This window comes from Danio aesculapii, chromosome 17 (genome assembly GCF_903798145.1).
Source record: "Danio aesculapii chromosome 17, fDanAes4.1, whole genome shotgun sequence".
NCBI classification, from domain to species: Eukaryota; Metazoa; Chordata; class Actinopteri; order Cypriniformes; family Danionidae; genus Danio; species Danio aesculapii.
The window spans coordinates 27,398,227-27,412,340 of record NC_079451.1 but is presented as its reverse complement, the minus strand read 5'-3'; the positions used below and the strand labels follow the sequence as shown (position 1 = coordinate 27,412,340).

At 33.5% G+C, this 14,114-nt stretch overlaps 1 protein-coding gene across 1 annotated transcript; it reads right to left on the bottom strand.

The window, feature by feature from the left end:
- Positions 1 to 7,123: 7,123 nt before the first annotated feature.
- fam167b (family with sequence similarity 167 member B) lies at positions 7,124 to 12,731 on the bottom strand. The gene is made up of 2 exons (XM_056477341.1): positions 12,359 to 12,731; positions 7,124 to 10,156 (listed from the first exon to the last, which is right to left on the bottom strand). Exons 1-2 carry the CDS (start codon positions 12,662 to 12,664, stop codon positions 9,893 to 9,895), a joined length of 570 nt encoding a protein of 189 aa, XP_056333316.1. The 5' UTR covers positions 12,665 to 12,731; the 3' UTR covers positions 7,124 to 9,892.
- Positions 12,732 to 14,114: the final 1,383 nt, after the last annotated feature.

Sequence of the window (14,114 nt, the reverse complement as noted above, 5' to 3'; positions counted from 1 at the left end):
GTGTGGCGACAGTGCTAACCACTAAGCCATCCATTTGGAACATTATATTTTATAAAATAATGTTATCTTCACTATTTTTATTACCATTGTGGCAGGTGTTGCTGCAAAGCTGCATGTTTTAACATTTTTTTAATATTATTTTGAATATATTATTATATGTTATATTAAAATGTTATCATACTCTAAATATACTGTCACAGAAGGGGGACTGAGACCAGAACTAAGTGAGTAAATGTAACAGTTTATTGCAGGAATATGGCAAACAGGTAAAGTCTTTTATCTTGCAGAGGATGAGCAATGGACCAGTGATGGAATGAACCGGAGACTGATGGATGACGAGGAACATGGATGATTACGGGAGACACACATAACTAGTAAGGAACCGACACTAGGAGAGAGACAAAGACGCTGGATCAGACAAGATAAGTATAAGTTTCTCAAATAGGAAAAGACTGATCGTGAGAGTTTGTCCTTCTCGAATGCGACGAGGCCATACTCTTAGTGAGGGAGCATGCAGGTATTTATGCGCTGGAGTGATGAGCAGAGAATGACGTGCAGGTGCACTGGTGATTATTATTGGGGTGATGGGGATCTTGCTGGTTGCAGTAACAGTGAACGGGGTGAATCATGTGATTGTGAGTGGGGAAAACCTGGCCTGGCTGAGACATACAGTTGAAGTCAGAATTATTAGCCCCCCTTTGAATTTTTTTTTTTTCTTTTTTAAATATTTCCCAAATGATGTTTAACAGAGCAAGGAAATTTTCACAGTATGTCTGATAATATTTTTTCTTCTGCAGAAAGCTTTATTTGTTTTATTTCAGCTAGAAAAAAAAGCAGTTTTTAATTTTTTTAAAACTATTTTAGGGACAAAATTATTAGCCCCTTTAAGCTAATTTATTTTTCGATAGTCTACAGAACAAACCATCATTATACAATAACTTGCCTAATTACCCTAACCTGCCTAGTTAACCTATTTAACCTAGTTAAGCCTATGAATGTCACTTTAAGCTGTAGAGAAGTGTCCTAGTCCTAATATCTAGTCAAATAATATATACTGTCATCATGGCAAAGATAGAATAAATCCGTTATTAGAAATGTGTTGAAATAAATCTCTCCATTAAACAGAAATTGGGGGAAAAAATTAAACAGGGTGGCAACTAATTCAAGGGGCTAATAATTCTGACTTCAGTTGTACATACTTTAAATCCAAATGCGTATAAAACAAGTAATATATATATATATATATAGAATAATAATGGATTAAATGTATTCGATTAGATTTACAGATTTCAAAATTTCTAGGTTTATTTCTAGAATATTGCTATTCACAGAATTGTAAACAGAGTAGTTGCTGTTTTAAATTAAGTTAAATCAAATAAATACTTTTTAAATTAAGTGGCTGTAATTATTGACACCTTACACAATACAATTATGTGCAATGCACTTTTGTACATAAGCTTTCACATCCATTTATTTAAAAAACATCTGAATGTAATTACTTATTTAATTTATTTCTGTGATTAAAATTTTAATTACTCTCTTATAATTATGTAATTATAATTGAATAATTACACCTACTCTTACCCATACCACCAGACCTGTTCTTAACTGCACCCATATACCACCTCAGTAGCACCAGAAGTGTTGCGCAATACAATATGAGCACAATAAGTACATTGTACGAATTTCTTACCTACACTGTAAAACAAATCCTGGTTGCCTTATATTTTAAAGCTGAATCAAATTAACCTTATGGGTCCATTTAACTTGTATTATGTTAAACTGACTTAAAACTGCTTGCATAACTTCTGAAATTAAGTTAGAACATGATTATCTTAGTTTAATAACATTCAATAAACTATATATATATATATATATATATATATATATATATATATATATATATATATATATATATATATATATATATATATATATATATATATATATATATTATTATTATTATTATTATTATTATTAATTTTTTTTTTTTTTTTTTTTTACAGTGTAGCAGATATGACCACTTACTATAAAGCGAGACCAAATATTCAACTTCAGCTTAAACTTACATTAAACAAACTTGTGCATCAAGAAAAAATGAAGTTGAAACAACATGTTACAATTAATGTAATGTTGGAAGATCAAAATATCAAAGTTGAGCAAATGTCCTCGCTTAGGCTTATTAAGGTAAAAAAAAAAATGCAAAAATATACTTTAGTATTTATAAACTTTTTTTAAATAAAATTTTTATTTTCTTAAAGCAACATAGAGTGGTACAAAAAGCAACAATGATTATAAAGACAAAACAGAAAAAAAGACTTAAGACAGAAAAAAAAAAAGATTTTAAAACCATTATTACATCAGTTCCTCCAATATTATACATGGGTCAACAATGTTACACATATACATCTAGGCCAGTGGGAGCAGGCAATATGGTGATCTTGCAGACAATAACAAGGTTGTACCTATAAACTTTTTGTTAAAGTGGTAGAGAATTCTGAAAGCCAGGATTTAAAAAGTAGTTTTGATGGCTTTTTCCATAAATAAAGAATATTTTTTAGCTAATACCATTCCATATTAACCAGCTTTTTTAATTTGATGACTGAACCCACGAAGTGAGTCAGACCAACCAAAAACAGTGATTGCTGGATCAGGGGCGAGGTCACAAAAATTAGCCTCAGAGTAGAAGTAAAAAATTTTGCTCCAGTTTTGGGCATGACCAAAAAAGATGTCCTAAAGAGCCTTAATTCCGCAGATTCACATTTGTTACATTTAGAGGAAATTGAGGGGTAGAATTTATTAATCTTAACCCTAGAATAATGAAGCAGATGTACTACTTTATATTGGATTAGTTGATGTCTGGAGTTATTAAAACATGTAGTTATGACCTTGATAGACTTTTCCCAGTCCTCATTGGTAATTTGAATGACGTATATAATTTAAACTTTAGTTGAATGGTATTTTTAAAATCCACTCAACATTGAGAAAAGCTAATGTCTACTAACAAATCCAGCCATTTATAATCTTTATAAAACTAGAGTTAAGTCTGGGTCAAAAAACCCAATAAATAATAATATAATATATAATATAATAATAATAATAATAACAACAATTAAAGTAATATTTTGAAGAACATAACATATTGAGTTACTAAGTGATGATAATAAATTTAAGCTGCTTGATTTTTTTTAAAAAGTGAATGTTAAAAGACAGTACGCAATAAAATAACTAATTACTTTAAGTTTAAAAATTCATCAAAACATTTGGGATCATTTAAGGACATAAATTACTGTTCAAGTGTCTTTTTTGGATATTTTTATATTGTACATATTGTGCCTTTAACTTATTAACTTAAGTTAAAGCAACAAAAATGTTTTTTTAATGCAAAGGGGATTTTCGAAATACACTCACCGGCCACTTTATTAGGTACACCTGTCCAACTGCTCGTTAACACACAACAATCACATGGCAGCAACTCAATGCATCTAGGCATGTAGACATGGTCAGACATGGCAGTTTAAACTGAGCATCAGAATGAGGAAGAAAGGTGATTTAAGTGACTTTGAATGTGGCATCGTAGTTGGTGCCAAACGGGCTGGTGTGAGTATTTCAGAAACTGCTGATCTACTGGGATTTTCATGCACAACCATCTCTAGGGTTTACAGAGAGTGGTCTAAAAAAGAGAAAATATCCAGTGAGCGGCAGTTCTGTGGGCTCAAATGCCTTGCTGATTCCAGAGGAGAACGGCCAGACTGGTTCGTGCTGATAGAAAGGCAACAGTAACTCAAATAACCACTCGTTACAACCGAGGTATGCAGAAGAGCATCTCTGAATGCACAACATGTCCAATCTTGAGGCAGATGGGCTACAGTAGCAGAAGACAACACGGCTGCCACTCCTGTCAGCTAAGAACAGGACACTTAAGCTACAATTCGCACAGGCTCTGAAAAATTGGACAATAGAAGATTGGAGAAACATTGCCTGGTCTGATGAGTCTCCATTTCTGCTGCAACATTCGGATGGTAGGGTCAGAATTTGGCATCAACAACATGAAAGCATGGATCCATCCTGCCTTTTATCAATGGTTCAGGCTGCTGGTGGTGGTGTAATGGAGTGGGGGATATTTTCCTGGCACACTTTGGGTCCATTAGTACCAATTGAGCATCGTGTCACTGGCTTGCATGGTTCGGGATCTGTAGAGCTGCGCATCGATGGATTTGCTCTTCAGTGTTTGAACTCTCAGCAGTGAATATTAAACCACACTGAACTGAACTAAACTGAACTTCAACACTGAAAACTGGACTGACACTGTTTCAATTTACTATAATCTTCTATGTGAAGCTGCTTTGACACAATCTACATTGTAAAAGCGCTATACAAATAAAGATGAATTGAATTGACTTGTACTCAAATGGCCTCCACAGTCACCCAACATCAATCCAATAGAGCTCCTTTGGGATGTGGTGGAACGAGAGATTCGCATCATGGATGTGCAGCCAACAAATCTGCAGCAACTGCGTGATGCTTTCATGTCAATATGGACCAAAATCTCAGGAATATTTCCAATACCTTGTTGAATCTATGCCACAAAGGATTAAGGCAAAAGGGGTCCAATCCGGTACTAGTAAGGTGTACCAAATAAAGTGGCCAGTGAGTGTACTTTTGGAGCCCTTGACCTTCTAAAAACTCTTATGCAAATCATGCCTCGAACTCCGAATTATGCATTATAAATTTCAACCAAATAATTTCCAGGAAATAACGTTGATGTTTATTTATCCCATGTATGCAAACCCACTATTTACTCAACAGAACAATCCAACACTGATGAAAAAGCAGAAGGAAATCGTTTATCAGATTTGCGCTCAAGTTCAAAGTAGGTTATCACGATGGTTTGATTAAGCTCTACACGAGAGATTGACACTTTCACGAGTGTTTGTTTTCTGCTCTGGGCCTCGAGGGCATCAGTATCTGCAACACAACTATACACCTTTTGTGTCTTCTCAGGTGACCTAAATAGTTCATGTTTCTGTTTGAAGAAGGAATCAAAAGCAGCTCTTCAATTGAGGTTTTGCCCTAATGCCACTGGGTTTATGAGATATCAACTACAAAAGGGCGTAATGTCAGTGCTGAAAACAGCTTAAGGAAAGACTGCTTTCTCTGTCATGTCTCGCTCTCACTCTCTCTCTCTTTTTTTCCCTCTCTCTCCCTCTCTCCAATATTTATCCAGGATGAGATCATTTCTTGGCAGTCACATTGCCTGCTTTTGTCAGCCAGTCCCATCACCGCATTTACAATCAATACAGAAACTGGTCCATTGTTTGACTTTTTATGGCCGTAAACGCAGCCTGTTCTGATCAATTCAATTGAATTTTAGTCATGTGATCACATTGCATAAAGATCTCTTTTTTTCATGTCAGGATGTGCAAGACGAGACAATGTGTGCAAACGAGATAAAAAAATAAATACACTATAAAACCCAACAGTGAAAATCACTAAATGAAATAAGTTAGATTAACTTATTTTTTTTTAAAGTAACTTTGACTTAACAAAAAGAGTTATGGTAACTCATAAACTGATTATATCAAGCAGAACTCAAACTGAATGAGTTATGAATGAATTAATTCTATTTCTTTGGATTAACTGTAATGTTAGAAGCAATACCAAACCATTTGAGTACCTAGAGTATATAGTTGTTAATAATAAGACAAACAAATATGTGTATTTACAAATATAAAATTTATTTGTACATTGAAAGCAACAGTGATGTTCCAAACGATCATACATTTTCATTATGGAAAGTAAATCTTTTAAATTACAATATTCATCATCATCATATCCCTTCAAATGAACTTTAAGGCATCTTCATTCACTTTATTCAACTTTTTAAGGCAATTGTTTTAAGCCCTGTAATTTAAAAAGTCAGTTTCAGTTTCATTAAGCAAGGATGATTGGAAGCAAAAGCATGTTTTGTGTATTAAACATCTGTTCATCAAACATTGGATTAATCAAAAAATATATACAGCACACGAGCATTCAGAAGTTTAATGATCTGGAAAAAAAGTATCTTCTGCTCACCAAAGCTGCAAGTATTTCATCAAAAATACAGTACATATTTTAATCATACTTATTAAAACTGACAGTAAAAATAAAGAAATGTCAGCTGTTTTTATTAATTTTCTATTTTTACATATTTTAAATCCTTATTTATTCCTGGGATGGCCATTACTCCAGTGTTTAATGGCCCATTATCCTTCATTTTATAACAATATAATAGGCTTTCCTTTATTTTTTTGCATTCTATCACACATATACATACATATATATATATATATATATATATATATATATATATATATATATATATATATATATATATATATATATATATATATATATATATATATATATATATATATATATATATACATTTATACAGTGTTGGAGATGGTTACTAGTTGCATTACTTAAGTTACTTTTTGTGGTAAGTAATGTGTTACAGTACTTTTGAGTTACTTTTGCGTTACTTTTTATTACCTGGCTGAGGCTTGATCTCTTTCAGAACTTGTTTTTTTTTTCTTTTTTAAATGAAGGAGCTCTGCAATTAACAATGCACTGTATAACCGTCATTTACTATTTAAAAAACACAACAAATATATTTTAGGATAATGTTATCTGAGAACTTCCTGATCCCAGAGCTATACATGCTGTATATACAGATTATTTAAAGCAATGTGTTTGCTACTTTTGTTCTATTTTTCTAAAGAAAAATCACTGTCCATTGTCCACTTTTCCTTTTCTTAGATGCGTTCAAAATAATGAACACATTCTCTCATTGACTGCTTGGGTCGTTGTGACTACTTTTTAAAAGCTAATTAATTAAACTAAAAAGTAAATATTATTATTTAAAAATATTATTACTTAATTTTTAAAGTAATGCATTGCTTGTTAATTAGAAAAGTAATATTATTACATAACTCACGTTACTTGCCAATGCGTTAACCCCAACACTGTGTATATATATATATATATATGTATATATATATATATATATATATATATATATATATATATATATATATATATATATATATATATATATATATATATATATATATAAGAGGTGTGTGTGTGTGTGTATATATGAAATTCACTAAAATATAAAGATCCTCTTTGTTATGTTTTGATTCTATCAAAGAGATTTTTTTTATTATTTTTAGGTTTGCATTAAATATCTACGGCACAAACACAGTGCCATATCTCCAATGCCATGTAATAAAGTAAATCAAACTTCAATGGATTCTACAGAGGTACAAACAACACTATAAAATTATTTAAACCTACTGACCTCACTGTGTAAATAAAACTTTCTCAAACATCAACCAAAAAACACACCCTCAACTTTAGACAGTGGACTGATCATGCAGAACAGAAGCTGAGATTGGCTTTTCATTTGATGCAGCTCTTGGTTATTTTTAGGGTTTAGGAGACAAGGTGATAAAATGCCTGAATACAAACTCACACTTCCTGCGAAGCTGCTGCTCGGGACCGAAGCCAACCTGACAGGACACAGTGTTTCCTTCTCTGATGTGTGTTAATCACACACCTATTCACACATACAGAAGCAGGTTCCTCCTGATTCTCGGGTCACTTCAGATGTTGTTAAATTTAATTAAAGAATGTTTTCCAACACTGGGCTGAGGCAAATTCACTTACACAAGTTGCTTTATCGTCGTATAGCAGATCAAGGACTGCTGTTGTAGTGCTGTTTTCCTCTTATGATCACCTGTTGTCTAGTCAGTAAGGCTCGGTGAATTTGGTAACATTTTACAATAAGGTTCCTTTTTTAGAAATCAGTTAACGTGAACTAATAATGAAATATGCCTAAAACATCATCTTCCTCAATGTTAATTCAAACAGACTAATACATTATTAATGTACACTAACGGTGCCAGAAAGAACCAAAAGTTTTTTATCTAGTAAATGAGCAGTTTTTCGTTTTTTGGCATTCGTATTTTTATTTTTCCCCATATATTTATGCTTTTGAATTGTATTATGGGACCTTGATATTTCTTCCAACAACTTTTAACCTTGAAAAGATTGAAAAAGTGACTTTTATGAACATTTTTAACAGCTTAAAGTGATCTATTGTCTGAATTGGTGTTGCAAATTATGGAACAAAAACATTGTAAAAAAATGCCAGTACATTTTTTTTACAGACTTATTTCTTTATATTTCTTTTCTTATATATTAAATTATTGCAGTTTAATTTTCAACATCAAAAGTCGACAGAGCAGAGATCAAGGACCCATTTGCCGGCAGCTAGCTCTCTGCAGCTCACGCATGGTCGCCCACTGAAGCTAAGCAGGGCTGTGCCAGGTCAGTACCTGGATGGGAGACCACATGGAAAAGCTAGGTTGCTGCCGGAAGTGGTGTTAGTAAGGACAGCAGGGGGTGTTCAACCTGCAGTCTGTGTGGGTCCCAACGCCCCAGTATAGTGAAGGGGACTCTTTACTGCTCACTGAATGCTGTCTTTTGGATGAGACATTAAACCGAGGTCCTGACTCTCTGTGGTCATTAAAAATCCCAGGATGTCCTTTGAAAAAGTGTAGGGGTTTAACCCCAGCATCCTGGCCAAATTTGCCCATTGGCCTCTGTCCATCATGGCCTCCTAACCATCCCCATATCATAATTGGCTTCATCACTTTGTCTCCTCTCCACCAATCAGCTAGTGTGTGGTCTGGAGCAATATGGCTACTGTCGCATCATCCAGGTGGATGCTGCACACTGATGGTGGATGAGGAGTTTCCCCCGGCACCTAGCGCTGTGGAAAGCGCTTTGAGCGTCTAGAAAAGTGCTATATAAACGTAAGGAATTATTATTATTATTATTATTATTTATAATGCAATTCACAACTGTAATTAAATTTTAAAACAACTTTTAATTTGTTCCACAATAACTTTTTACTGAAGAGAAGTGCCAAGAACATTTTAATATGAAAGGGTTCTATGGATTTTCAATGCCAATAAAGGATCTTTTATAGTGAGTGACTGATGAGAACGAACAATGAATAGCAAACTAACACTAACAAAGACTAATAAATACTACAACTAGGGATGAGTGAAAAACATTCTGAAGGAAGTTGTAGGCGTAATTCTAGTCAGGACTAATTGATTTGCACAAATTCACTCTTCTATACCTAATATTTTGAATTTTCAAAAAGTTCAATTTAAATCAGCAAAATCAGAGACAAAATTATGACATGACTATAATATGATGATAATATCAGTAATAAGTTGATCATAAGTAATAATTAGCCATTTGGCCATCTTACACATTCAGATAAGCCTAAAAATGTCACTTGAAGCATTTCAATCTTAACTAATGACATTATAACTTAAATCATGTTGTAGGTACATTTGAATGTTAATTAGTTCTTCTTACTAGATCATCCTGAGTTGGACATATTTTATTTTTCATTTTAGCATATCACTCTCCCCTAATTGTTTTTCATTGTAGATAAAGGTATAATTCACCCAAAAAATAAACTTGCTATCATTTACTCACCCTCCATCTTAGTTCAACATGAAGGAAGATATTTTGAAGAATGTTGACTTCCGTAGTATTTTTTTGTTCCGGCAATGGAAGCTGCTTTCCAACATTCTTCAGAATATCTTGTTTTGAAAGAAAGATATTCATGAAAGTTTAGAACCACTCAAGTGTGTCTATATGGTGAGGAAATTTTCATTTTTGGGTGAACTATCCCTTTAATACAACTAATGGGACCTTATTGAAAAATGTTACCATGATATTGTTTATAATAGTCCAATTTTAACACCAAAATTGGCTTCCAGTGTCTGCACTGCATAAAAAGTTGTGTACTCAGTAGAGTCTCTCAACAGAGTGAGAATCGTCTGGAGTTGAGGTTCATCTTGGTGAGACCCAGATGTTTGAGAGGTGTGGAAAGAGTGAAGGCGGCTTTCATGGGGATGTCACACAGTAGGTCTGAGTCCTCCTCACACTCCTCCAGCTCATAAGTGGCGTCATCCAGCATCTCTTTGTGACGGTGGCACACCTGCTCCACCTTCAGCCTGTGGATCTCCACTCGTAAGCGGATCAACTGGCGCGCTAGACGGTTATCCTGCATCTGCATCTCCCTCTGAGCAAAAATACATGAGAAAAACAGTGAGGATGATGTATAGCACACACTTCACTGTGCTCTGGCAGACCAGCACTAATTATAAGATTAAATTAGTCAGCTTTCACACATAGAATTGGGCACAACTTTCTGTCAAACACCCACTCAAGTTTCTGCACCTGTGTGGTATTTAAGTGGAATATGCCAAGAGAATGGAGTCCTGCCACCTGTGTCGCACAATGCCAGATTTCAAGATCAGTTGGCATTGCTTTACAGCAGTCTGGCTCTTTAGACAAACACAAATAACTTCTTTGGACAACTGCTGATCTGTTAAAGTATGTGTTTTACAGTATTTTATCCAGAGACCTCTTGAAAATTCTCTATTCCTCTGGGTTGTGATTTATAGAGTTTGAGGAAAACATTTTGTTGTATTCTGTAAAATATATTTATTCAAGAAGAAGAAAAGGTTGCCATGTTTTTACACGTTTACAGTTGTTTAAATACAGACAAATCTTTTAATTTAAGACCAAAAAAATCTATATTCGTTGCAATAACCCTGACTATGTTTTTATATGAAATAATAAAAAATCTTTTTAGACCTTCACTGTAAAAACTATTGCCCAAACCCAAATTTTTTAATGACTGGTCATATCTAAATTTTTCAATTGGCCCAAATGAAATTCGATAAACTGGCTTTTTTCAATTGTAGCAACAGCCTGTTAACAATTGGCTCAATGAGAAATAATGTGTTGAGCCAATTGAAAAACCACCAGATCTGCCCAATTATGTTATTAGCCTAACTGAATATTTTAAACTGTTGTAGCATGCGTTTTTAGTTTCACCTAATTAAAAAATGTATTTTGGGAAATTTACATTGCTAAAGCAACTTTACTGAATTCTTTATTTGCCATTGTCCCAAAAGAAAAGAAAATATAATATCATACCCATAACTCGGTGGTTAGTTGGAAAATATAAACAGGTGTTCAATATAATGTTAATATATACTTTCTCTGTGAATTTTTTTTTACTGCAATTTTCACATCGATAATATATATATATATATATATGAGCAATTCCAGCGTTATGGATGTGACATTTGCAGTAAAAATTAAAAACATAAATTCACGTAGAAAGTATACATCACCATTATATTGACACATCTGTTTCTATTTTCCAAAACAACTAACCACAAAGTTGGGATCAGAAAAATATTAATCTGTAAACATTTTTTATAATTTAACTGAAGAAAATAAACATGTGTTATGGATGTGACAAAAAAAGTCTGTGAGTTTACAGTACACAACATACTTTGTAGAAATTCTGTCATTTAAACTGCACAACTTAAAAGAAACAATGCTAATCAAACAGATATGAGTTGGCTCTCTATAGAACAAAAATAATTGATTTTATTTTATTTGACATTTTTGCATTTATAAGGAAAAAGTGTCGTTATGGATGTGACACTTTTCCGTTATGGATGTGACGGATGTGAAATTGCCACTTGTGTGATTTTGGTAAATTAAATATAATAGTTTAAAAATATTCATAAATGTATCTGTCAGTGTTTCAAAGTACTGTCAAATACTTGCTTACACAAAAAATATATAGAAACGGTTTCTCTATTTTGGTGAAAACTTTTTTTTTTCATGGCAAGGTTGACGTCTGCATGGAATTGCTCATATATATATATATATATATATATATATATATATATATATATATATATATATATATATATATATATATATATATATATATATCCCTTGGAAGGACATTTCAAAAATAAAGAATAGCGGGCATGTTTAATGTGGACAGGGTTGGATGGAACTAAACGACAGGGCAGCAGCCCTCTGGGAACTAAATTTGATATATACAGTACAATTAATGCAGATATATTAACCAAAAAGTGAAAATGTACTCACTATTTATTCTCCCTCAGGTGATTCTGAACCTTTCTGCGTTTTATTCTTCTGTTGAACAGTAAAGATCTTTAAAGCTGAAAACCTGTAACCATCGACTTCCATAGTGGGGAATACCAAATGTCAGTGGTTACAGCTTTTCCAGCTTTCTTTAAAATATCGTCTTTAGTGTTGAACAGATACTCAGGTTTGGAAAGAGTAAAGTGTGAGCATATGATGACAGAATGTTCAGTTTTGGGTGAACTATTCATTTAACTTTGTCAAAAAGTTTCAATTAAAAACAAGAGAAACATAAATACAATACCAGTTCGCTTCTGAGCCACTCTAACGCGTCGTCTATGGTGTCAAATCCACATATATTCTTATAAGGCATGCCATCTTTCCAGATGTCTGACATTTGGCTGTCCTTCTCCACAGAACCCGGGCTGCCGACATTTGAACCGTGCGCGGCTCCATCAGTCCACGGCCGAGACTGCAGTCGTTCCTTCCACTCCAGGTAGGACGGTCTGCGTGTCTGGAGTTTGAGTTTCTCGGTCAGGGCTTTGACACTATCCAGATCCTCCGTATCTCCCTCAGAGCCCTCATCCGCTCCCAGCTCTCTGAACTCCATCTCTGTGCTGCTCAGACATGTGCGCTGCGCATGATCATGTGCGCACTCCGGTCATTAATCTCAAGAGGTGTGCTCAGCTAGTGTTTATATAGACAGAAAAGTGACCGCCCATGTTCTGCAGACTAATAACAGAATTTTAGACCGTCTGAGCTTGAATGTTGCGGCCAGACGCAACATTTCGTGCTCGTGTGGAGCTGCTCAGTCACAGGGTCAGTGATACATTTAAACTCACACGCAAAACCCACAGACTGCTGAAGGTAATTTTATGTGGAGCTTTTCAAGTGTCACAGGGTCAGTAACACGTTTAACATCACACACAAAAACCACACAGGTGGGTGGTTAAACAAATCGACAGTTTTCACCAGACCATCTGGTTTCATAAAAGCAGAAGACAACGTAGTTCTGAATATTTAGGCAATTAGGGTTCGGTCATTCTGGCTCAAACGCACACAGCTTCTCAAATCATCTCTACAGTATTGGCATCGATGCATGCCAACTTGAAATTCCTTAAAATTGTTTTATGACAGAATGTCTCCATCTTCTGCTGATACTGAGAAATAGAGTTTTTCGTGAATTACAGTCTACTATCAGTTTATGTATATGCTGGGGGGTTGCGGAAATTAGGATATAAAATTAAAACTATTTTCAAATAATTATATATTTTTTTCTTATTTTATCTTTATAATAAGATCAAATCAATTGTTCAGATAAAATTGGATTAAAAGAAAAAAGCATATAGGTTAAAACGTTACAAAAGCAACACATTAATAACGCATTGTTACAAATAGATTAAAATGAATACGAAAGTGCATAAAAATAGGCTACTTTAATGAGTTGAGATTTAAAAACGATCACTCTGTGATTACTTTTTTGTTCTTTCTTTTTTGACACAATGTCTCCATCGCCTGCCGATGTTGAGAAATTGCAAGGGAAGTATTTATTTTTTTAGCTATTACAACCTAGCAACTAAAAATATAGGCTATATGTGGCATAGGAGTGTGTAAAAATGCAAAAAATAGTAATTGAAATATATCAATATAATTACAAAAACAAACGACTTTATACACATAAGAGTAACATAACAAACAATAGTAAAAAGCTAAAATAAATGCATCAATAAATAAATACAGGACTAATGAGTAGGACAAATGTGTTAGAAACAGAATGTTTTCCAAATATAATTTAGATTCATTTATAATATTTTTAACAGTATAAATGGCGTCTTGAAATTCTCTGTGCTATTGATTTTTCTCATCTATGGTCAATAGACAAATAAAAAAATAGGTAAAAAAATGAAAGATAATAACTTACTTAAAATAAATTAAATACATAACTTATCTAAGATGGCTGTAGTAAAATATGCTAACTACGTTTGATTTGATTTTTTGCATTAATATAATCTAAACTTTTAGGAAGAGTGACGAAGGAAATTTAAACAAGACAACAGTAA

Bases quoted from the DNA above. Each gene is read 5' to 3' on its own strand.
- fam167b (XM_056477341.1), bottom strand. From the start codon at position 12,664: ATGGAGTTCAGAGAGCTGGGAGCGGATGAGGGCTCTGAGGGAGATACG. The intron at 10,157-12,358 runs GTATTGTATTTA...ATTTTTGCTCAG, and splicing joins AGTGGCTCAGAAGCGAACTG to AGGGAGATGCAGATGCAGGA.